The 27,361-nt window shown below is 34.7% G+C and overlaps 1 protein-coding gene across 9 annotated transcripts in view; it reads right to left on the bottom strand.

Moving 5' to 3' along the window:
- The window catches only part of LOC145671138 (PI-PLC X domain-containing protein 3-like), a 181,528-nt gene that overhangs the window by 29,773 nt on the left and 124,394 nt on the right, over positions 1-27,361 (bottom strand). For 4 of the 9 annotated variants that reach the window (XM_081739946.1, XM_081739949.1, XM_081739948.1 and 1 more), the window contains exon 3: positions 2,489-13,294. The exons of the other annotated variants lie outside the window; for them this stretch is intronic. In XM_081739946.1, the coding sequence (XP_081596072.1) occupies positions 12,150-13,294 (1,145 nt within the window). In that variant the 3' untranslated portion in view covers positions 2,489-12,149. Of the gene's footprint in view, positions 1-2,488; positions 13,295-27,361 lie in introns of those variants that run through there. 9 annotated transcript variants of the gene reach the window in all.

The following is a 27,361-nucleotide window of genomic DNA, read 5'->3' as shown; positions in this document are numbered from 1 at the left end:
AAACTTATTGTTCAACATGATAACGCTCGCCCACATGTCGTAAAACCGGTCAAAACCTATTTAGAAAACGTCGGATGGGAAGTTTTACCTCACCCGCCGTATTCACCAGACGTTGCTCCTTCGGACTACTACTTGTTCGATTGCATGAACAACGATTTGATTAGACAGCGGTTTACTTCTTCAGAAGATATCGAAACATGGGTCTCTGACTGGATCGCTTCCAAGGATGAGGACTTCTTTCGCCACGGAATCCGTACATTGCCTGACAGATGGGCGAAAGTGGTGGCTAGCAATGGACAATATTTTTCTTAAGGTATTTATGTATTTTGTGTTTGTACTACAGCTTCAATGTGTGCGTACCAACCGCACGAATTAATTCCTAGACCAAATAGATACAAAAATTACTAATATACATAGGTAATTACACAAGCACCTTCACTGAATTTCTTATCACAAAATTATTTTTCGTCTGACTTTAAAAAAATGTAAAATAAAATTATGAAATAAGAATAAATAAGATTTCCATTTCCATTTCATGTGGTGACAATGTATACATTTACCATACTTTGCCAAAGTCTTGTATTAAAAAAACTTCCTAACAGCCTTTATTGAATAAATTAATGTAATGTAATGTCGAATGACATTAAAATAATTAATTCAATAAAGGCTGTTAGGAAGTTTTATGTATATATATATATGACTTTAGCAAAGCATAGCAATTTGACATTTCTATAGTAAAGCACAAAACTAGAAATTCCAAACATATATAACTACAATAGTAAGCAGAAATAGCATCATATGTCACCATCCATGAATCAGTATATACTTCAGGCAGCAATTTACAGTCAGAATCGTGCATAGCATTAGCAAATGGAAAGAAGCCCTGAGAAATGATTATAGTTGTTCAGATGCATATCATTCTCGATAGTGGCGAAAGTAAGTACGATTCGAATATTTCTCGTACTACGAGATAAACCATAAGTTTGACTTAAGAAACTTTCTTGCATTATAATAGTACAAAATTGGCGTCAGTGCCTAGAGTCAAAGCGTAGCAGTTAACTCATGGTCTTCAGTTCTGATGTGCAGCCAAACTTCATCCAAGAAGATACTAATTACGTATATCTTGCAGACACCAAAGTATATGTTGGGATATTATCCGGAAAGTTACCGAATGTCATGAATCCCGTTGTCAAGCATCATGGATAGAGCCGTACGCCAAAACAGGACGTTGCAACTTCGCCTTCATAAGGTCAGTAACTGACAAGGGGTAGCATGATCCAATTAAACATGATTCCAGTTGTTGATGGTAAAAGACCAAAACTAAGTACGGTGTAGGCAACTTGAATCTGTAAATCTTTTGTGCCCATAAGGAAATTATTCAGGTTGGCATCAGTCTTGTGATATATTAAGTTGTAATTTAATTGTATTAAATTAAATTAAATTAAATTATTTATATTAAAACATATCTTCTGGCTAATTAGTGGTCCTCAGCAGAAACCTAGAAGTTATCCTTTCAGATTTTCTGCATACTTTCAAAATACTTATAAATTTAAACTTATAACAGGACAATGCACCATATCATGGGTTTAGAATCTGTTTAAGAACATTTCTAATTTTCTAGTTATAATCTGGTTGCCTAAGTTCTCGTGCATAATCAGTTTGTAATATTAACAGATATTAAATGAATTATTTGAGTAACGATTTCTGTACCAATAACGGTGATCAATAAGCATCATATAACTGAGTCCGTGTGAATGGTAAAATTATCCGGACTGCTTTTGAATGTTTGTTGATGCTAGAATGTCTGATCACTTTTAACAGTTTACCAACGTTTTATCAGCGAAAAAGCGACAGTCGGAATGTAATTCATGAAATATCAACATAGAGTATTTAATCAATTTTATTTACGTTACAACAGAGAAATAAAATTTTATTCAAAATAACAAGCAATTAATAATATTCCATAATACTTTAATTTACTGGAAGTATCAAATATATAGTAAATAATAGTATTTACACATACTGTGTTATATTCTTAATAGCCTCGAGCTATTGTCCTTTAGAACTGATTATATGAAAGGCTAGTTCACAGAATCTAATAATTCTAATTAATATTTAGAAATATAGCAATATTACAATACAGTTATATATGACTATATTTCGAAATATTATTTATTATTTATATAGATGTAATCAGAAGCTCATTCCTACAATTTTTTTAAAAATTAGAAAATCTTGACAGAGTTTATCATGTTATATATAACAAGGAATATTCGTACGTCATATTGTAACTGTAGCAAGGATCAGATATGCTTTCGAATGCTTGTCAACTTCTTGCTACGACGACGTCTAGTTAGTTTTAATAGAATAGGGCAAAAACAATATTAGGAATGTAATTCATGAAGTATTATCATAGAGTACATGATAAATTTTATTTACTTTACTATGAAGAAATAGAAGGAAATTTTGTTGAAAATAAAACAAAACATTCAATAATATTCTATAATACTTTAATTTACAGAAAGTATCAAATATACAGCAAAGAATAGTATTTTCACATGTTCTGTTATTATTTAAATAGCCCCGAGATATTTTCGCTAGAACTAATTATATGAACCGTCATAGTTCACAGAATAATAAATTTAATCAATATTTAGAAATATAGCAATATATATATATATATATATATATATATATATATATATATATATATATACACGTATTATTGAAGTTCTAAATATTGTTAAATTCTATAAACATAGTCAAAAGTTCATTCTTTCTTATGGGGTAGTCTTTTCACCAGAACTGTACAATTATTTCTTCTTTGTCTTTTTGAAGCTTCTACTCACACTTTTATATAATTTCAAACCATCCATCTCATAACAAATAAATATGTACTTCAAATCATTATAATGAAAATGTAACTGTCAACAATAATAAATTTTAATAAATATTTTAACAAAATTAATTAGATGAAAATTTACAATATATTTAGGAAAAAATGGTAAATCTTTGGTAATGTCTTTTCTTTCGTCTGTCATTAATTAGAATTTACTATACTTTTTTATTTAACTTTAAAATAATAGGTTACAATATTGGCAACATTATAATGTAAGAAATTACTGGTAGCTGAAGTTTTATTTCGAGATCTATGAACATTATAACTTAATAAACCACAACATAAAAAATAACATGATTCTTATGTAGCACATATTGTATTATTGCTATCCGATACATTATCACCATGTAAGAGGATAATGCTCGGTTAATTTCATTTTTTCCTACTTCATTATGTTATTACTTGTTTTATCAGCATTATTTGTACTTATCATTCATATTTTATAGCCTAAACTTAAGTTATTAATACGAATGTATATATATTACAAATATGCATACAATACAAGGAACACAATCTATATTCATTTAATACGTTGGCTCCATGAAACTAACATAGGACTCATCAGTGAGTTCTCTGTGGCCTTATTCAATCCATATTGTAAGGCTTACCGAAGATACCCTAAGGAAAAACTATTTAGTCTGATTATATATATGTATTACAATCATAATTTTAATCAGACAAACAGAAACAGTTGCGAAATGGAAAAATATATAGGTGGTATCTACGAGAAAATCTCAGGAAAAGACCTTGATAGCCAATGTGTTAAAGAAAAGTGTGTAACCATTTTACTCTGACAGAAATGCTAATATGCGGTGCATATACTAGTGAATTCATCTATTTAGGCATTGTAATCGCTGAAAATTTCATAGAAATTAAAATACAAGAATTTCTTCAGGTATATCATATAAATTGTTTACATTCATCTTCTGATATCATTGTTGAGTCGAGACTGAAGAATGCAAAAAATGGTTCGGTGAGATGAATATTGTGCCAAGCTTCGCTCGAAGTTGTAAGTGTGTCATTTCGAATGTAATGTTTGTGAACATCAAAGGTCTATTTTTGTCTCAATAAAATCAAAACTCCTATATTGAATCTTTGGAACTGAAACGTATAAATGCTATAGATTCGCATAAAAAAATCCATCAATAGATTGAAATTTATCTATTTGACACTTACAGCAGTGGTAATTGGTGATTTTTTTTGTATGTGTTTGTGTTGGGGGTGGAGGTATACTGTTGAAGAATAGGGGAAAGTGAGAGGATCGGTCACATCTTAAAGTAGTTCGTAAACACAGTTATGGGATATACATTTAATATTACTAAGTAGATCTTTAGCCAATAAAACATTATTTATTCACTACATTCTGCCATTTTTCAGGCAACTTCTCAATTGCATCTTGCTACAGCTTTTGACTGTTATGAATATATTGTAGCATTATTCAGGTGCCATTTGCAATAATGCAGGAAATTGGTTTCTTTTTCAAAAAGACAATTTTGTAAAGATGGAAATTAATAGAAATTTATCTAGTAAATACAGCAAGTGAATCAAAATTCCTACACAAGTTGTAATAGTTTTGATAACTCATAAAAAAAAGAAGCGGTTTTGTATTATGTTGGTGAAAGATTCAATGTCTTCTATTAATTGATTGTTAAATGCTAGTTTTAATTTATCTAACGATGAGCAGTACTTTCTGGAATTGATCGTTTGTTTTCCGAAAGGAATTCATGATAGAAGACACCCTTCCAATTCTAGTGAGTGAAGCCCACTCTTTGGTGTGATTGTTGATGGTTCATTTCGCTTGCCCCATGATCTCGTATTGGACATTATTGTAACTTAGATTTTTTTCTGGGAGGCTATCATGTATTAATATTTGAGGCCCCTAGAAAAAGTTGTTTTTGCTCCCCTCTATTTGATCCCTATTTGGGCCCGTCTTAATCTTTGTGGGTCCCCGAAGCATGTGAGCCCTCCCGCACGGTAAGGTCTGCGGGGCCCTTAGTTACAACCCTGGGCCCGTTTCATACATGACAAATTAATTAAGAGGGCAATATTTACAAATCTCAAAGCCATACGATTAAATATTATTTCTAGGGCCCCTAATAATATACATTTTTTACTGAAATGGGCCCACGACTCATGTTTGTTTTATTTACCTTTTGTGTGCTGTTTTGTTTATGTAATGTAGTGAACCTGTTTGATGCTTCATTTATAATTTCATATTTGTACCGTATATGGAGTAAGAAAATTTTGTCTTAAAGTGGGCCCTCTCAAACAGCGGGGAGCTTCCCTGGGATAGTTGCCCCTGCCCCCCACAAGCTACAGCCCTGAATCATTTCAACGTACTCTGGTGTCTTCTTCAAGAGTCCATAATTCAGATACACAGAAACTAATCGAAAGAATCTCCTATATGTTGGACTATTCATCCAATGTTTTACATCTCATTAACTCCTCTTGGATAATCCAACTTATAGAAGATCATTTTAATGTACCTACTGTGTAACGGGTTACTGACGAATATATCAGAGTGTATTGAAATGATAACACTGGATACTAAAGGTAAAAAATTCTAAACATCTCTTTTTCTTTCACTTAACTTGGGAACATCTAAACGTCAAACCGATCAACATAACCAAGCTGGTGCAAATAATATAATGTGCATCCAAGATGGTATGTGGTATAACGTGGATTGTTCTCAGAAATATCTTAATTCGGTGCTATTAACATCAACTAGTCTACTCGGCAGCATGTGCTATCCTGCGAGAAATCTCCGACGCGAAATCTCGTAAATCATTTTTCACACTTCCGATAAATCACAAGAAAGTCTCCAAATACTGCGCACTTTTTTTCTTTTCGTTTGGTTGCATTTTACGTTTCATGAAATAATAGAGCATGATGTTTTAAAAATGTAGATTTTTTCACCTTCAATAATAAACTGACCACGTAAAACTGCAAGAATTTTGAATAATTTTTGTTAATATGCAATCTAATATGGCAGTTGTGTCATACTTTAACAAATTTATTTCAAATGAAGTTAAAAGAGGATTAAGCTACACAAAATCTATGCTACGGAAAACGAAATGTACTTCTGTCCAAATTAAATATTTTTTTGAAATATATATATATATATATATATATATATATATATATATATGATTTTACTAAATAAACGTTTAAAAACTCGTTCACAAGGAGGAAGCTGTGAAATATTTTGTTTAGTCCAACATTTCTTATTCTTAAGAGCGATTTTATTTATTTTGTGTAAGTTTCAATTTTATTAACTATGACTTCTAAACAATAAGCATACAATTTTAATATGATGAACATCACGCCTATGTTTTCTACTAAAAACTGATAGTCCTCATAATAAGGAGAAATTATTTAAAATTATAGATCCCTTCAATGAGTAAGGATATTATTAAGCTAAAATCATATCATTTATTTCTGCTGCTGAAACTAATGTTTATGAGAGCTGTTTATATGAACACAAGTTCAAACTATCCTGTTATTTCATTTAGTGGTTGCTGACGACGATCATTTTATCTTTTTGGTGGTTTCTGTGAGATAAGTGCAGGAATTATATTTTGAGAGCATAACAAGGATTTTAGGAAAACCAAAAATGGATCAAATGGATCAAAAGATTGCGATCTTGGCCAATAATTAGTTTTTGGATCAGGGGGTCACAAAAATTTTGAATTGCCTCTAAATCGAGTTTTCGTATTTTCTGCGGAATAAGCACATCATACTGAGTTAAGTGATAAGTTGAGTTGGATATAAGGCCTACAAGAAAATTTTTGATTAAAATATACTGGATCTTGGATCAGGGACCACAAAACTTTGGAACGGCCTCTAAATCGAGTTTCCGTATTTTCTACGTAATAAGCCCATCATACTGAGTTAAGTGATAGTTGGGTTTCGCTACACTGTACGAAGTTCTCCAGATATAAGGCGTACAAGAAAATTTTTGATTGAAATATATTGGATCTTTTGATCCAACTAGTTATTATTTTTTATGAAGTAAGATAAAAATAAGATTTTTACTTTCATCATATGTTAGTTTTTGAAAATTACAATATGCATTTGTTTATTGAAATTGTGAACTTTCATATACATTGCTGTAAGCCAAAGAAGAGATAATGCAGGGATACTTTCGAGTACTAATTCTGTAGCTCTCGTTTAAATTTCAAATGCCCTGTAATTTCTACGATTATGCATTATATCTCTTCTGCTGTTGTAGCTTGAAAATAATTCCTGCATTCTATGAATTTCTTTAGAATTAAGATCTTTCCAGAGGAACTAGTATGAACACTACGAGCATCTTTACAGTTCATATTTATCGACTTGACAATGAAGCCTATCTTTACTTATTTATTTAAGTTTTTACCTAGGTATACCTAGGTATAGTAAACACCTTAAAAGGGACTAATTTTTTCTTAGAGATAATGACAAACAAGAATCGTCAATTACGAGTATTTGGAAAACAACACAATACAATATACAATGCATACCTATTTTGTGATTTACTGGAGCAATGATCTAGTTAAATAATACATTTATTTTAATATTTTTATGAGGTTAATTTAGTTTTATGGGTCTCAACATAGAAGAAATATTTAGTTTATATTTTCACGTTTACGTATGCTGCAGTTATAGCCTAATAGAATATATATCTAAAATCATATGCTTCTTTAGCATTAAAAATTGAGGGCATGAATATAACAAAGAATGGCTGTAGTCCCCAACCAAATTTCCGTCAAAATCATGAGGTAAATGGGAAACTATTTAAGTTAGAATTATAGGGTTTCTACCTCTACCAATATAATTAACCATAGTATTCTTCCATGACTGGTACCGTGGGACGTAAAACTTAAAGATTTCATTTCATTTTTTCTTCCATGACTGGTAGTTCAGTTGTTACTCATTTATAAGTTTCCATACATATTCCTTAGGGAACTTCGTCTTGATGTAAGAATTATATCATTAATACTATCTATAATTATATATTTATCTCCCTTCTTTTTCTTTCATCATATTAGGAGTTTCGGATAACAAGGGTCAAGTCAACAAAGACTTGTTTTGGGAAAAAATCATTTTAAACTTTCTTCAAAGGGTGAACTCAACAAAACATTCCTCTATCAATTAGTTATTATTATTATTATTATTATTATTATTATTATTATTATTATTATTATTATTATTATTATTATTATTATTATTATTATTATTATTATTATTATTATTATTATTATTACTTTGGATAAACAAGGAAATAACACAATGTAGAGGTCGATCTTACTACCTGGAACGCCTTATAACTTCTATCAGGTTACTCAAGTTATAAATTCTTCTCCAACAATCTTTTTTAATTATTTTACGTTAAATTCTCTCAACCCTATTATTCCTAATATCTTCCATTGGTAAGTGTTTGCATTCTCGTCGCCGTACAAATTTCGGAGAACCCAAGTACAATATTTTTTGTACAATGTCAACGTTTCTGATCCGTACAATGCAATAATCAGCATTTAACTCCTTTTTACAGTTCTTCATTTAGTGACTTACATAATGTGCTCCTCACAATTACCAACCATCTTGAAAATATTTCACCATTTCCCACTTTTTGTTTATTTGTCTTTCACATTTCACACTTTCGTTAACAATGTTATCTAAGTACTAGTCACCCTGTTCTACTTTCTTTGCTCAGATTTCTATAATTGTTATAGCCTCAATCATTCCAGCCATAATTTCTTTAATCTTTGTTATATTCATTTTAATTTCAAATCATTTTTACAGTTTTTTTTAATCTTTTCTGATATCATGTTCATTTTTGATTCAGGTTCCGCAACAAAAATTATTTATTTTCTAACTTTTAACGGTTGGTTTGTATGTAAGTTTCTTCTAGATCTGAACTTCCATTTCATCTCAAGCATCCTTCTGATTACCGAGTTCAAGCAGGGCTTTTTCTAAATCAACGATTCCTACATACATTTTCGTCCCTTCAACTATGGTAATCTAAAAATTTTCATTTGCTTTATTCGATGGAAACTAATTGAATCATCATGCTATGTCTTCTTCTCAATGATAATTGTTCAACCTTCTGACTTCTTCGTCCAAATAATCTCTTGCGTATTCGAAGTTGAAGTTTTGCTGTCTGGGATGGGAACTTAAAACACTGATGTTACATGGAAGTACTTTAAATTTGTCAGTATACAGTGCATCGCCCGATTCGAACGAAATTCGCACAATAGAATAAGTCTGTAGAGGACATAGTAATCTTAGTTTGAAGGTCCCAGCACACCGACCACCGTAAACGGCAGGCTGGTCGTAATGTCTGTAGAGGGCATACTGTTAGTAGTACGAAGGTTGTCGAACAACAAGACGAGTGTAGTTAAATGTGACTCATCTGTTGTACAATTAGGAGTCCTCGAGTGTAGCCATATACTGAGGCAGCGAGATGTCAGGTAGTATTTCTGTTAAATTGCCACTCACGTGTCATGTTGTGTAGCAGTCCACCGGTAGTGTACATGACGGGAGGCAGAGGATTATCATAGTTGACGTGTCCTCTTCAGTGTTTCCGCAATGTGCATAAGTGCTCCTGGAAAGAAGGATCATTCAGGCCGCCCTAACTGGCAGGATAACAATCGACAGTGCAATCAGCTATGGTAATCCTCTGCCATGGTTTCCCGAACATTAAACACAGTGAACATACAAACATTAAACAATCGATTGCCTAATATTTATCTACTATCCTGCGTTACTCTCACACGATTACCTGATCATCGCCAAGAACGTTTACCGTGGATTGCATTAGGAAGGCAAAGAGATGGTTGTGATATTCAGCAATGAGAGTAGTTTTTGTCTTAGATACAGAGATGGTTCTGTGCGCGTATGTAAACTTGCGAGTGAGACAGAAACTCCAGTGTATTCTCGTCATATAGAGTCCACACTTTACTTTTGGACATTTGATAAGGGAGGGAAAATAGGCTGCATATCAGGCTCGTCTCTAATCTTCATTCGGGGGAGAATGATTAGTACGTCCGCTTTTTTTGGTGTTGTCCAGCCTGTCCTCAAACCTTATCTACATAATTTCTGGGACAATATCTTCCAATGGTATATCGCGTATTCTCGCACCGTTAGATGAGCCTAGCGTGCTCTGTCGAGTATATGTCTTCTACTCTAGCCTACTAGATCTCTGTACCTAAGCCTTATAGAACACGTATGGGGAATGACAGGACGGTGCCGGACGACCAGCCTGCTCCGAAAACGATAATCTCCCAAGATAGAGGTAACCTACAGTATCTGAGTACTTACAGGTGCAAACAGTTGTGTAATCTCTTATGGTAGTTACATGTTCTATTACGAGTACTATAACACGTTTTATAACAAGTTCAGAATGTGTCGTAGGTGTAATGTTGGGAACTTACATATTTATTTATTTATTTTTAGAGTTTTATCTCCACGATTATGCACGAAAGCTAATGGAGACGGTGATAATGAGGTGAATGATAATGGTGGAGTGAAGAAAGTGGGAAGAAATAGGAGAACTCCGATAAAATGCTCGTATACGGCATTTGTCTACCACATCTGAGGTCGAACCAGGGATCCTATATACCAGAGATGAACGCTGTACTACTTCGCCACTGCGGCCTCAATGTTGGGAACAGTACTTTAGCTAGTCTTAACTTTCTGTAAAAAGTATTACGACGACTCGTTAATAATTTGATTACAAATTCCGGATATTTGCTTTTCTCATCTTCCTCTATATTCTTAGGAAACGCAATGTGTATACTATCTACCTTTTCGAGCTCCTTCGTGGCTAAGAGGTTACTATACACCTTTTGCGCAGGACACCCGGGTTTGATTCCGGGCGGGAGTTCATCTGGTTGGAATCCCACGTTAAGCTGTTTGAACATACAAGTTTCATATAGCCTCGTTGCTGAAAGGGACGCTAAACTCAAACCCAAATCAAATCAATATACCTTATCATTCTTCACTTCGTTATATATTCTTGAACCCCCTTAGTTTAGCAATTTATTTGAGTTTTGCATTAACTTTGTTTTCTTTTTTAATTCTCATAATACAAAATTCACCCATTCTGTGTTACAACTCAATGTACTCTTTCTATAATCTGGAGCCGAGCCTCACTTATTAAGGACTCATTTCCATCTTTAGTTTCTATACTGTAGCAGTAGTTTTTCCATACTTGCATTGAAGTTAACTCTATATACGTTATTTAAATTTCTCTATGCTTTCTCTTGCCATCTTTACGTCTATTGTATATTTTCTGTCTTTGCTGAATTTCATTTTCTAACTCGTAGTTCAAATTTATACACATTATTTTACATTCTTTAGTGCAACTTTGTTTCCATACTTTTCTTTCCCTAGTTTTGCAAAATTTCTTCTAAAACCCATGTTTTCTAGCTGTGCTACCTTCATGATACTGTATCTTTACTTGCAAAGTTCAAAATATTCCCACAACTAGTTAATTACTGTATCTACTTTCTCTCAACTGGTATAGTTTTCTTCGAGATTTCAAACGGATTTGCTTTTTCTTCCCCATCCTTAAGCTGTTCAGTATCTAACTGCTCTCCTACTTTTTTTTTTCCCCTAGATATATTTTTCAGATGGATTTCATCTCAGTTATTTCAGGATTGTGATCTGACAAATTTTGCAACTATTGGCGTTCAATATCTTTGTCTTGACATAGCAATTACATACTTTAATACTATCCATTAATTGTAGTCTTTTTCTGCTTCTATTGTTTTGCTCTGATGATACCATGGCATTTAGAAGACAAGTTTCATACAATTATATACACATAGTAAAATACTACCACTTAACGACAAATATAACATTCATGTGTTCTTCCTTTCTTCCATATAAGTACTTTTAGCCTCCATCCATTTCCTCTACTACCACGCCCTCCCCCCCTTTGTCATCCCATCAGAGATGCCCATGTCTAAATTATTCTAAAATACTTCTTTTGCTTTTTAGATTTACACAGTCACTAATCTTTGGCTTTATTTATGACGCAAAAATAATTACCAGGTGTTTATGGAACTTTTTTTTCATTCTTTGGTTTTACTGTAAACGTTTAGCCGTTTTTTTCGTAGGGTTATTGTTTTAGGCAATTTGAGCTTTTATCGGAGAATTGGATGGTACACATGTGGTCTAGTGGCAACTGAGACTTTTTTTTTTTTTTTAATTGAGGACATTATGATGTTTCTTCTTTATAAGTTACTCGAGTTCCCTTTCATTCTTAAGAGTATTGTTTTTGACTTCTTTTTAGATTCCACTGGATTGACACATCAACAATGTTATTCCCTCTAAAGAAATCTGTAGCCACAATATTTACTTTGTCACCCCACAAATGTTGAAACCAGTACGTAACATTTCGATTCACTGAGTCAGCCATTGTTCGGAGGCCTCCTAGTCTATCTGTGATAATATCAAGCGCTTCTGGAGTCAGTTCAGCCATTGCAGACCATGGATACGAAAAAGAGTTACCCATAACCGTCTTTAAGTAAGAGAAGAGATCATCAATATTTTGTACGTTGCCCCATTGATGTTGGACAGAAGGCCAGAAATTTAATCTATTATTAGCCATGTCATCGGGATATGTGACAACTAAACGTTTACCCGAGTCCCAAATACTGTTCAACGATACGTGTGCGTCAGTATACGGACACATGTATTTCTCGAATTGTTCTTCCAGGTAATTTAGTAAAGCAAAATGATTTTCATCACTGTTGAAACCAACAGGAAGTTCGTGAATGTCAAAAATAACTATTTCCTTTGTATTTGACATAAAAGTTTTTACTTGATCCACTACTTCTTGTAAAGGACGCATTCTAATTATCCCATGATTAATCCAAAATGTTACGTTTTCGGACTCATAGTGTCCTATTCTGATATCTAGATAACGTATACCGAGTTTAAGTTGTGTAAGAATGTCTTCCTCTTGTGTCACAGTATATTTCATTAAAACACCTTCGGTATTATTACTGTCGTAGGGCTGATAAGAACCAGCGTCATGAGCTCCTGGTAAAAATATATCTTGTAAGCTTAATGATCCAATATAATTCCTCATATCATACAACCATGTTGGTTCAGATTTTAAACAGTCAGTAGCAATAATGTCTTGCTCTCTTACGTAAGCTATCCAATAACCTAAACACTTCCTGGTAAAACTAAGGTCTTGCTTTAATACTTGCACACTGCTTACAGTCCATCCAGAACTGTCTTGTACAGAATGTCTTTCTAAAGGCACACTGGAAGTATTTGTTGGGTCTTGATCAAAAATACCCACCCAATCTCCACTCTGAATGTTAGACACATTCCAATTCATTTCCAATTGTAACACAGACACTGACGATATAGTTAGAAAAACATTTGTCGGAAAATCTGTAAAATAAGGAAAGAATTGTTTACTAAGTTGAATATAGAAAATATATTTTTAGAATTCGACTTCAGATCTACTTTTTGATCCAGATTCACTTCCCATGCAACAAATAACTTGCAGTCACATATAACACATATACCACCAAAGAAGCATACCACATGCATATACAGAAGAAAGCAAAGCAAATATAGTAAATAACAAGTTACAGAAAGCGAAATAAGAGCATGCGTGAACCTTCAATTATATTTACATTATTTAAGTGTACTTTGTATGAAATTTGAAGGAAGGAAGGAATTCTATTTAGCTCAAAATAAGGAATCATATACAAATCTATTTTAGGTCTCATTGGTTATTACAATAGGAGACAAGGAATTATATATATATATATATATATATATATATATATATATATATATATATATATATATATATATATATATATATATATATATAAAGAAAAATATACCGGTATATATTTATTATGTAGAATTGCATATGGAAATTAAATTTCTAATAATTCTCTACCCATGACCTTTACGCCACGCTGTAATGAAGTAATCAAAAGATAATACGCTTCGTTCATTATTATAAATTCAAGTAATCTCATTCATTCCTATATTGTTCATTGTGAATACAGGATACTTTAACATATTTAGAGATAATGCTATATACTTTATTGAATTATAATTTATATCATTTATCTACTGTGTGTGCTAATTACTATAACAAAATACCTTCATTGAATAGCTTCATCAGAGTTTGCAGTACATATTCGCATTCTCTTTTTTGAAACTGACACTTAAATGCTATTTTTATTTAATTTCTAACTTTGTATATAAGAATAACTTACAAAAATATTGTTTAGTTTTTATTGCATGCAAAAAAGGCCAACAGATTTCAAATTTGAGTGTTAATTTGTCATGCTTCAAAGCAGTTATTTTTTAAAATTCTAGTACTTAATTTATTAATGCTTCAAAGCAGTTTCAGAGACCAGTAACATCTCAATTAATAAAATAATATGAAAGCAAGTAGATAAAGCGAAAGTATAAGCAGAAATAGGTGTAATTTTAAAGATGAATATTAAATGTATAATTAAGATACTACTGAACTTCTATATTTTTGTCAAAGAATCAATAGATGATTAAGCTGTTTCTTATCATTTTGAAGGAAGTTGAAAATAAGTAATTTGATTAAAGATTAACTATAAGCATATTTAAAAATTGTTACGGAATCGAAATTAAATATACTTACTGAAACAGTTTCTTCAAGTGACATCACGTGTTGTAGTTAGTTTCAAACCTTACATTTGACAACCAAATATTTAGTTCTTCTTGTGGTATTATTTTCTCTATTTCTTCTTGACATAATAGTAGAAAATTCTAAAATATTTGTTAAGTTGACCTACAGTAAGTTGGGTATCTGTTTCATTAGCCCGTAAATCTATGATACTGCTTGGCCGTTATTGGAGGTGGTCATTTTTTTTAAGGAACCAAGAATTTTCAACTTAGATAGATTGCACTACACTGTACGCAGGATGAGTAGAGTAAAGCTTTTAATGAACTCAAAAACATTCAATGTGCGCCTCACGTGTTACTATACAGATGACTAGTCGGTATTCTTGTAGCAAGCTTGGAGTGACGTTATGAATAGCGGTTTTGATCTGGCAGCGTCTGTGGAAGTCGAGAGATGTAAACATTCTTTCCGAACGAAAAGGATGCATCTCTTATCAAAAGAAAGATCATGTGACGGATGATCCGTTGCGACAAACTTCATTTCTTTAAAACTTAATTAGCAAGCTATCCCAGAGCGCCAGATGCTTGGTTGGTTGATCAGGCTTTAATTTTTGTACCACCTACAATTTGCACCGTTACGATTACAATTGTTTCCTTACTATGGATTTTGGATGTTCAGTTCTCGACTGGCTTTCCATACAGATTTTCTTGGGATTCCGAGTGAAGATTTCCCTCACTTTCTCAATCGTTTCTTTAGGTATCACTTCGTGTGACATTTTCGTTGATGATAGATGCATCTTCCTCATTCGTAAACACCATTCATTATACCTCCACGCCCACAGATACTCCTAGAATCACGAAGGCGGATCAAAACCGCTATCCAGAAGGGCACTCAACACATGCTGCAGAAAGTTTGGCAAGGACGGGGATACCGACTGAACATCTGTAAGGTAACCCGTGTGACACACGCATTGAACGCCTCTGAAAACATTAAAACTACAAAAATATTAGCTACAAACTTTATTCTTTCAAGTGGTATGTATTTTACTTTTCTTTCTTTAGTATTAATGAATATGTAAATGCACAAAATCGACCAATAATTTGTGCGCAGCCTGTATATTCTTTTACGTTACCTATTGTTGGTATGATGTATTTCAAAAGACTATTTCGTCCTGCTTCGACACCAAAACAGAACACAGTTCTTGAGTCAAGTCTAATCAACCTAAGCTGTACGTTGTACGATAGTATTGTAGAAGATACCATTAGGGGGGTCACTTAAAATGCCATTAGAGACAATAGTTTATTTATTTATTTATTTACTGTTAAGTTCAAGCGCTTAAACGTAATAGCAAAGCATATGAGTGTATTTCCATCCCTGTATTTCACAGCTCTTTTCTCTCATATATATTGTGCCCAACATTTTTGATACAAGTATGCACTAACTAATGAGAGGAACGTCAGCGCAGATTTTACAAGAAGAACGAGATAATCTCATGTTGTCGAAGAAACGGCTTGGTTCTCTTTTACGAACTCCAGTTTAATGAATCATCTTTCTCTTCTCAATCTGCAAGATAACTTCATACGATCTAATGTTAGATTGTGAATCGTAAGTAGCAAAAATGAAGTACTAATGAGTAGTATATATATATATATATATATATATATATATATATATCAATCATTTTCTAATTCAAAATCTTAACAATCAATTCAGTCTAACCAATTATTGGAAGCACAAACAACAGTTTGAGAGAACAAATGAATGCAAACAAATTACTAACAGATGATGTGGCTTTCTTTCTACGTTTTGAGAGGGCGCTGTTTTCTCCCAGTTCTCAAAAAAAAAAAAAAAAAAAAAATCGATCAGAGCGTGAAAACACAAACGCTGATTTGTAAAGCAAAAATAATAACACGTGAAGAAACATGAAAAACACAGACTTCATTTTCAAATGTCTAGCCCTTTCCGCTTATCTAGTTGCTAGCGCCAGCTTCGATTTCCAGTGAGAGAACATAAAAAAACGCATTACGGTGAATCCACGTCTCACATTGTCCCGATGTTGAAAAGGGACGCTGAACTTTAAACAACAAACAAACATTTTCAAATTCCTATTTGGGGGAATAGCGTTTCTATAGTTTTTCTTATGAAAATATTTTCCCATACGCATGGTAATAGAGAATGGAGAGTAAAAAGAAGAATGGACCAGCAGGCTCCACGTTTTTCTACCATTTTTGAAGCGAATGACCTGCGTTTCTACTATCCGTCTATTCGACATTTTAATGCAGTGTGCTGTTTGTGTATCTGAACTTAAAAGTTCTCGATCCTATGACACATAATGAGGGGTTCCAGATTTTCAAACTAAAAAGTTAGGACGCTTTCCATTTACTTTTTGCTGAAACATCCGAATTAATTAAATATCAGGTCAACACTCACCAAAAGTGAGTGACAGAGTCGATTATTCCTATTAGTCGATTAATCGACTAATAATAAAAGCAGGATTTTCAAAAAAATATCGCACGAACGATATTAAGTTACGTTATGGAGGGAAGCCGGGACCTTTGGAGTTGCTACAATTTTTGGTGAGATAGATACTATAAATTCGTGTCTCTCTTGGCTAAACCGGAACATTTTAGCAGTTCTATCTACTTAAAATATATTTTTATCGACTTTGAATTCAGTTAAATGGAGATTTCATAATATTTAGAACGTTCCAGGAATTTATATTTCCATTTATTTCTTGAGCAATGGAAAGACGAAAAAACTAAATGTTATAAGAAGTATGAGGCTTACCTACCGATATATCGATATCATAGGACCTATAGTTATTATTACATTAAATAGTATATTTCGAAAACTGAAAAAATAATAAAGAAACTGATTCTTTTATATTATTTATATGGATGTTTTCACAGGCCTATAGGTTACTTTAAAAAAGTATATATTGTTCATAATCACGCTGAAAGATTTTTAAGTAACATTGCATCGAATCAGTGATACGTAACCATATCATCGTTATTGAATTACAGCAATGCTAAAAGGTGAGGAATGCTAGGGCTTATTTTCTGCTGGTTAAGTCTTATTTTCGAGGAAACATGTAACAATGAATAGTATTCAAACAACGTTGAATCCAAGATCCTTGGTTGAATCATTGTTTATTTTATATCAACCACATTGTTGAAATTTACAACGATGCAATTTTGTCAGTTTCTTTGAAATTTGACTGACATTTTTACAATGTAAAGAATTTTCCTCTAAAAGAAATTTTTCACTTGTTCTGCTTTCTTATATTTATATGACCGTAAATTCAAGGTTTAAATTTTAAATTAACACGACTTGAACTGAAGATAGGCAAATATATATAGGCCAGTGGCAAAACCCGTTAAATCCACTTTAAAAAGAAAAAAAATGAGATAGTAGTTTGTCCGGAAACTTTAGTCTGAAAGCTTTTGTTTCCAAATAGTATTCAGTAGCAAAAGCCACTTTAACTAGTTGAAAATTGACATTGTGTCAATTTCCAAAACTTGCTAAATCCATCATGACTACAGAGGCAAAACCAGTTAAATCCATCTTCCATGTTCAGTTTCATAAACTGTTAAATCCCAAACCTGCAAATAACGTCATGAGGAAAGCAGAATCAAACTTAGTTAATTCCATATTTCAAACAATTTGAGGTTTTGTACTTATAGAATTATTTTAGTAGTCTGAGTATTTATTGCATCACGAAGAAATCAAATGTCGACTAAAAGCAGGGAATTCGTGTTACTATTCGGTTCAAAATCTCTTGTCGTCGCGAATTCTGTCGAGGAATCTGAAGCTTAAAATATATAAAACGATAATCATGCCTGTTGTTCTGTATGGTTGCGAAACATGGTCGCTTACTCTGAGGGAAGAACATAGACTGAAAGTATTTGAGAACAAGATCCTGAGACGAATATTCGGACTCAAGAGGAACGGGAATGGGGAATGGCGGAAACTTCATAATGAGGAACTACATAATTTATACAGTTTACCCAACATTGTTAGGGTCGTCAAGTCTAGGAGGCTTAGGTGGGTGGGTCATGTAGCTAGAATGGAAGAAAGTAGAAACGCTTTCAAAGTCTTGACTGGAAGACCAATCGGAAAACGACCATTAGGAAGACCTAGGCGCAGATGGGAGGACAATATTAAGATGGATCTCGCAGAGATTGGAATACAAAGTAGAAACTGGATGCAGTTAGCTAAGGATAGAAGTCAGTGGAGAGCTTTTGTGAACGCGGCACTGAACCTCCGGGTTTCATAGGCCATAGAGTTAGTTAGTTTTAGTTAGAGTATTTATTGCAACTCTTGGTAAATCATTTTTATTTTTCAATATTTGCAGTCTGGACTTTCGTCATTTTTGTGTTTTTGGACTGTGAATTGAGGCACTAAAAGTCTTGACCCAACTGTTCGTGACATGCTTCTGTGCCAATCGGCTTTTCCTTAACAATTACTAGACAAATGGACGCAAAATCGAAAGAAAATAATACTGTATGCAACGATGATCATAATTTTGTTGTTCAGACAACACCAAAAATGTCTAGAAAACGTGCACGACGCCTACAAAACTGGAAACGAAATGTAGCCAAAAAGACAAGTAGATTGTCCTATGGTTTGTAGTCGTCTGTGTTATTTTGCAGGGTAACTCTAGTTGGAGCAGTACATTGTTGGGTGAGGTTCTTCTCTAAACAGTCTCTTTAAAAACAAACTCTATCATTTAAAAAAAAATGGATCTTGTCAATTAATGTTCGAAATTAGCCTATAACATGAGTCCTGGTACATGTTTCCGACGGACCAACATTCACATTATTCTTTCTTTTTTTTTTAAAAAAAAAAAAAAGTTTCTAATGTTATTTTACAACTATGACGTGCTTAAACAGTTTTTCCGTGCTATTGGCCTACTATATTTATCTACTATTGGCCTACTAAAGTTTACTTTTATCCAGTGTGCGAATTGAAAAATTTTCCCAGGGGGGGATGAATTTCACCATATGCGCACCCAGTCCTCCCACACACACACATATTATATATATATATATATATATATATATATATATATATATATATATATATATATATACTAACAAGTACAAAACAGTTGAAATGTGAGATCTTTCATAGATTTTCACTCAAGTAATATTTAGGTTAGCTACGCAAAGTAAGAATTGTTCCCTTTTTCTATCTTATGTTTATGTATATTTAAAAATACTCCAGAGGGGGAAAAAGTTATCCCTGCCAGGGATAAAAATTTTCTTCTCCAGGGTGGGAAAGATTTTTGTCAAGGGGGGAAATCCCTGGCATCCTCCCCGCCAATTCGCACCCTGCTTTTATCCTATGTTCTGCTCCCAGTTACGTGAAGCTATAGTGAGTGAACTGCTTTCTTTCATGTGTGATGTATCGGAAGAAATCGGTCGATTCGTTGAGCTACCTTACGAACGCACACTTGAAAAAAATAAAAGAAAACAGAAGAAGTGTACCAGCATCGTTGCCAAAGTTAGAAGACATGGCAAAGGAGAGAAAAAACAGCACTTAAAGTACTATAAATGAACACAAACTATTATTTAAATCAAACGGTAACAATAATAATAGCAAAATACTTGTACAAAACAAAGACAACAACAACAAAACGAAACTTAGCAGCAATCCGACAACATTGCGCTCTCAGATGTTTCCGTATAGCGTGAGAGCTCACACTGGGTGCGGATTGACGAGGGGACACACACACACTCGCGATCTAATGGATTGTGAAATTCACTGACGGATCCAGGATATGATCAAGGTAGGGACTAAAGCATAGTTTGCAACTTTATCCAGCGTAAAGCAGGATTGAAGCCCATTTTATCCAGTGTATACCTGAGCGCCAAGGGTGAACAATAGCCCCTATATCCCCCCTTGGATCCGCGTCTGGTGAAATTGGTCAAGCTTCACGACTCCTCGTGCTTGCTATATTTCCGCCCATGGATAGGAAGTAATCAACATCAATACACCATCTCCCTCGTGGCTTTGTGGATAGCGTACGTGTCTTTGGCGTCGAAGACTCGGGTTCGATTTCCGGCATTTACTCATGTGGTTCGAATCCCACGTCAAGTCGTGGGTCCACGTTTTATAAAGTCTTGCAGCTGAAAGGGACACTAAACTTAAATCTAACTAACATCAAAAGACATTCTATTCGACCACTATTATATATGGTTTTCAAAGTGCTCCCCGATGATCTATAGCCGGTATGGGGTATTCGAGCAATATGAGGTGATTTAACCTGACGATCATAAGGCAAAACACACTGGGTATAGGGGTTTTCGATTCCCTCAAAACTTTTGTTCTAAACTGGGTTAAGTAAAAGATGGAATAAGATTAATTACAAGCCCATGATGACAACTGTTCGGGTTGGACCGAGTTAAAAAAAAAAAAAAGTGCTAGAGCCTGTCCATCTCATCTATGCCCTCGGAAAGTATGCGAACTATACTTCGGCCCCACCCCCACCACCTGACGGAGCTTACGGAAAAGAAGTGAATGATCTCACCTATGTTGCCAATTTGTCATTCGATCGTTTGTCTTGACGAATGAAGATCGTAGGCTACTTAGAATGGCTCACAGCGAAGTCCGTGAAATAATTCATTTTGGCAACGCTTCCGCATCTAACAATTGAAAGATCTCGACCGCAACAATTTCTCCCTCTTCTTTTGAGGGAGGTAGCACTTATCGACTGCAGCGCCAGAATGGGCAAAGATCAAATAGAAAGGCTCTAGTGCACGTGGCTTTGATGCACATGGTTCTGGGTTTGATTTTCAATGCCAGATCATTGAATCCATTACGGTAGTTCGAATTCCACCTTCAACTAGGTTTACATTTTTCATATTACCCTGGTGCTGAAAAATAATACTTTTATATATATATATATATATATATATATATATATATATATATATATATATATATATATATATATATTTACAATGTAGCATCTCTAGACAACATACTATGACTATTCACAACAATCTACCAAACCCGGAAATAGTTCAAATTTACTATTACTTCCGGTTTCAACATTTATTGCCATAGAATGAAAACGGAAACAAATAGCGAAAAGTTGTTATTTGTAAATGATTCAGTGTATAGGGGCAACATATCGTGACTATACACAACACTACCGAAACCGAAAATGGTTGAAATTTAATATTACTTCCGGTTTCAATACTGATTTCCGTACAGCAAAAACGCTAAATGCTACAAAGATTTTTTTTTGTAATCAATTCAGCGTCCCAAGAATAGGTTTCATCCCCTCCTTTGAAACTCTATTCAGATAGGAACTGGTTAAAATTAGCCATTTCCGCCTTCAACGTTTATGACTACATAACAAAACGGGAACAGACAGCGAGAAGCATTTTGTGCAAACGATTCTGCGTCTCAAGACAACATATTATGACTCTCTCAGAATACTCTATCAAAGCTGGAAATGGCTGAAATTTACTATTATTTCCGATTTCAATACTGGTTTCCGTCAGTGGCGTATTTAGGGGGCGGCTAACCCGGCTCCAGTTCCCCCCCCCCCATTGAGTGCAAAGTTTTTAATGTACTTGCAGCGATAAGAGAAAAACTCACGAAATTGTCACCTAACGTCTCTTGTCGAAATGCAGAACAAGTGGCTGCAACAGAATGACTCATCCCTTTTCATCTCCATTCCCTAAACACATACACACACAACAACAAACACTTTGAACAAGTGAATATGTTATTGCAGCGGAATGCTTTAAAGCCACACTCCAATTCGGCTCTCTCTCTGTTCTTGGCACTTTTCATGATAATTCCAAAGTTTGTTTTTCATTGTTTTCAGGAATTGCATACTGTAGACAGATCCTTAGCACACCTTTTGATGCATTGAAACATAAGCAGGGTTGCCCATTCAGAGTGTTAATTTATGAAAACTACGATTTCTCTAGTTCCCCCTTACAGAGGTCTCATCTGATTAGTTATCGGTGGAAATAAAAAAATCTTTTTTCTGTTTCATAGTTTCCAAGCTACTCCAACTAAACAAACTGAAAATTAACGACAGAACATCCATACGTATGAGTTATGAGTCAATTTACATGTTTTGCAAAAAAAAAAAAAAAAAAAAAAAAAAAAAAAAATTGATTTACACCTTCGGTTACATCTGGCAACACTGTGTGATTCCTAGTGTACTTCAATCGTTGCTTTCTAGTTTAAAAATATATGCATGAACAAGGCTTCATTTTGGTATAACCATTATTTGTGTATCACTTCAGGTTCAAAAGTTCTACTATTACAAACTCCGGGTTGCATTGTATATTGGACACCCTGTAGGACGACTTTGTCTGTCCGTCTGCCGACAGTTATTAGAGAAAAACAGTACCTGAGAAAAAATCATGTGTAACGTACGTAAAAACGAAGGTTACATGTGTTAATCTGTAGTTGTTGGACAACGTAAAACAAACGTATAACTCAAAAAGTGTATTTTATACGTACTGACCGTATAAGTGCTTTGAATAAGCATACTTTCCGTACGAACAAAAAAATATTGTATATATATAGACGGTCAGGATCTCACATTCAGATGGACATATGTAACATAAAGCTGACGTATGTAAGATACGTATACGTATGTAACATCCGAAAGACTGTTAAATATCAAACATCCTGTAATGGCATGATATAACATCTAAGAGAAGTACATAGACCCTACAGGGTTTGTCCGGGAAGTAATAGGACTGATTTTATTCCGCCATGACTGTACTTCGGAGTGTGCGCGCCCCGACTGGATCCGGTGGAGGGCGTTCCTAGCTAACGAACGAGCGGCTGGTCAGTTGTCTCCAGGGGACTCTCGGGATAGCTTTTCTGCTCTCATATTTCCCAGGATACTTTGCGGTCGGTGACGTCACGTGGAGGTATCGCGGTATTTTTCAAAATAAGTGAAATTCTGCATAAACAATAACACTACTTTTTCAAGATGGGGAAAAGTTATCTTACTTGTGCAGTAGCTCATTCTAATAACATAGGAAGCAATACAAACGAAATAATGTTCCATCAATTCCCTGAAAATGATGAACTTCGAAGAAGATTGATTTCCCGCTGTAAGCGAAAGAACACTTTTAATGTGGATAACGCACGAATATGTTCTGCTCACTTTTCACCAGAGGATTATCAAAGAGTTTGAAAAAACGAGCTTCTAAGTTTCCTGCAAAAGTAATGTTTAAGATCTGACGCTGTTTCTTCATTATTGATACCAAACTGGCATGGGGAAAAATAAACTAGACACTAGTCAAGTTGAAAAACAGGTGTGAAACAACAATAATTTTACTTTTATGACATTTATTTCTGAGGGCCTGAAGCTTAAGGAGTTTATGTACGTAAAGTGAAGTGGAAGGGGGTATCAACGAGAATATAAATGTATACTCTCATATATTCTTTAGTTTAAATGATATTCGTAAGTTTTGTTAAGTATCTGAAACATTATTCTAGCAAAGAGCTCAAAGTGCATTTGAGCAGAACATTCATAGGAACCTATTACGAACCGAACCTTACCTAACTTTACTTAATCTAACCTAATCAAATCTTGTTCAACCGAACCGTATCTGTTACGTACAAATCACATTGATTTTATTCCTTCTCGACAGGGGCGTCATTTAGGGGGGGCAGGGAGGGGCATTTGCCCCCCCCCCTGAGTTTGAGATGTATATACATTTTATCAATAGAATAGTAGTAAATCAGTGAAAAACGCGAAATTTTACTTATATCAAGGGGTCTTGCCCCCCCCAAGCAAAATCTGAAATGACGCTCCTGCTTCTCGAATGCTACATCGTGTGACAAAATCATTTGTTCTGATCAAAGTGCACTCTTACCATATTCTTATAATTGAAGGGCTGGCCGAGAGAGGGGGCTAAGCCACAAAAACTAAATTCCGATAAATCGAAGGGCAAAGTGTAGGACAAATAACTGCAAATTTTCCCCTGTAAAGGTGGTTCTTTTATGTATGTATACCACTCTATAGATATCTGTGCATCTTATAACCTGTAATACGTACTGTAAAATGTGTTATATTGAGTAATAAACAAATATTAGTAATGTAAAGGAAATATTTTGCTGTCACGATTTCTAAAAATTTGGTTAATACACACTAAATACAACGGGTTAGGTTAGATTTCTAACCTTATCTAACTTAACATAACCTAATCAAATTAGGTTAGGTTAGATTCGGTATATTAGGTTAGGGTAGATTAGATTTCTAACATAACCTAACCTATCCTAAGACAACCTAACCTAATTTGTTATTACATACCCGGAATCTCTGAAATTTTGAATAATGTTTGCTTTATGTATTTTACTACCTGAAATGCTTTTATTGAGAGGATTGGTTTATGGAAAGTATTCGAACTCCTTCCATCCTTAAAATTTACGTTTCAATGAAAGTGCAATGACAAAAATCCATAATGCCACCTCTTCCCCACGCCCAAAGAGGATGAATTTGGTTTTAAACGGCATCGTGTTGGTCACTATTCATTTCAGTGACCCTGAAAATCATGGACTGGACACCAATTTCGGCTAAGTTAGTTAGTCCTGGCTGCATTAACGCACCAAAAATCGTTAAAGTTGGTCGAGGAGAGTTGGCAATCAAAGATTGTTACAATGAATAGAAAATGCCCCCTCTTTCCTTAAAACGGAAATTTTCAAAAACAATGGGACATGTTTTTCTTTAAGCTTAATGAGGTGTTTATATATCGAGTTTCATCTTTCTAACTTGGTAGGTTCGCGAGATACTGTATTTTAGGTACACATTTTGAACCCCTTCTACCCCTTAGAATTCGCCCTTTAATCAAAGTAATAAGGGCCAGGTCAACTCATGTACGGTACTAAAAATTATAAAAATCGATCCAAAGCTTTAGAATGAATTAGCGAGTAAACATTATATTCATTTTTATTTGTATAGATAATTAACCATTATTGACGATATTTATATATTTATTACATTATGTTGTCTCATCTGTAAGTAGAAATGACTCATTATTTGTATTTGGAAAGACAAGGAATATCATAATTATGTTTTGAATCCAGTTTTAAGAATAAAGCGCGAAGTGTAACAAGCAGGCAAGCGAAAACAATCTTCACAAATACCTCCACATGACGTCACTCACAGGGAGCCAATCAGAACGCTAATTGCGAACTGGGGCTACCTGTTATTTTATATACTTTGAGTTGTCTCCGAACACACGGAGAGTCAGGACAGGCTTTTTCGCGCGACGTGTTTCTGGGAGTGGTGCAAGCCGAAAATGCAGCGTTCGTTAGAGCAGAGGTACGCGATTAAATTCTGTGTTAAACTCGGTAAATCTGCGAGAGAGACGTTTGATATGATCAAGCAGGCTTACCCAGATGATGCTTTAGCAAGAAGTGGTGTTTCGGTGGCACCAGGCCTTTTCGGAGGGCCTGGAAGAGGTCGCCGATGAAGACCGTGCTGGAAGACCTTCGACTTCGACAAACACCGACAATGTGACTCGTGTGCGCGAAGTTTTGAACTCAGACCGTCGAGTAAGTATTCGTTTAATTGCCCAGATGTTAAATTTACCAAAAACTGTGGTTCATGAAATTGTGACGGAGCATTTGAACATGCGCAAGGTGTGCGCGAAGATTGTTCCAAAAGTGCTCACTGACAACCAGAAATTGCGGCGAGTGGAATTGTGCCAAGAAAATTTGAACATGTGTGAAAGTGATCCCCAATTTTTGAATAACGTAATCACAGGTGACGAATCATGGATCTTTGAGTATGATCCGAGACAAAGAGGCAATCTTCCGAGTAGCACACGCCGGCGTCTCCTCACTCAAAAAAGGGAAGAATGAGCAAATCCAAAGCGAAAACGATGCTCATTGTCTTTTTTGACATCAAAGGCATCGTCCATCATGAATTTGTTCCTCCTGGACAAACCGTCAACGTCAAGTTTTACGTGGAAGTGCTCAAGAGACTCAAACGAAGGGTCAATCGGGTCCGACCAGACATCGGAGCCGACTGGAAGCTGCACCACGACAACGCCGCGGCTCACACCGCCTTTCTTGTGAACAGCTACCTGACCAAGGCCGGCATCCCAACGCTTCCGCAGCCGCCCTACAGCCCAGATGTGGCCCCCCCGGACTTCTTTTTGTTTCCTCGCCTGAAACGCCCGATGAAAGGCAAGCATTTTGAGACGACAGAGGGGATCCAAGCAGCTTGCACCGCGGCTCTCAGGGCTATTCCGGAGAATGACTTCCGTGACGCCTTCAATGCTTGGAAATCGCGCTGGCAGCGCTGTATCGACGCAGAAGGAGCCTATTTTGAAAGTTTTTAAAAAATTGTAACGATTGGCTCAATATTTTTTTTTAAATCGACTCAGTCCTATTACTTTCCGGACAAACCCTGTATGTAGGATATGAATAGCGTATGCTCCGTACTGATTTCTGTAGTAAACATAAGGATGTCGTATATTTCTACAATATACTGCTGTCCGGATAACGCTTTTTTCTCAGTGTAAGAGATATAAAGAAGCGATATTTTGGAATCGATTTAGCGTCCCAAGAATAAGTTCCTTCCCCTCCGTTAATTTATGTTTAAACTGGAAGTGGTTCAAATTAGCCATTTCTGGTTTCAACGTTTATCTCCATAGAACAAAAAACGGTATCAGATAGCAAAAAAAAAAAAAAAAAACTGTGTTTTGCAAATTCAGCGTCTCAAGACAACATAACATGACCATAACACATTCTACCAAAATCAGAAGTGGTTCAAATTTACTATTACTTCCGGTTTCAATATTGATTTATGAAAAACAAAAACGGTAAAATATACGAAG

This window comes from Thermobia domestica, chromosome 15 (assembly GCF_964235325.1).
Source record: "Thermobia domestica chromosome 15, izTheDome1.hap1.1, whole genome shotgun sequence".
Taxonomy (NCBI): domain Eukaryota; kingdom Metazoa; phylum Arthropoda; class Insecta; order Zygentoma; family Lepismatidae; genus Thermobia; species Thermobia domestica.
Note: the sequence above shows the minus strand (reverse complement) of the source record. Positions and strands in the feature narration are given on the sequence as shown.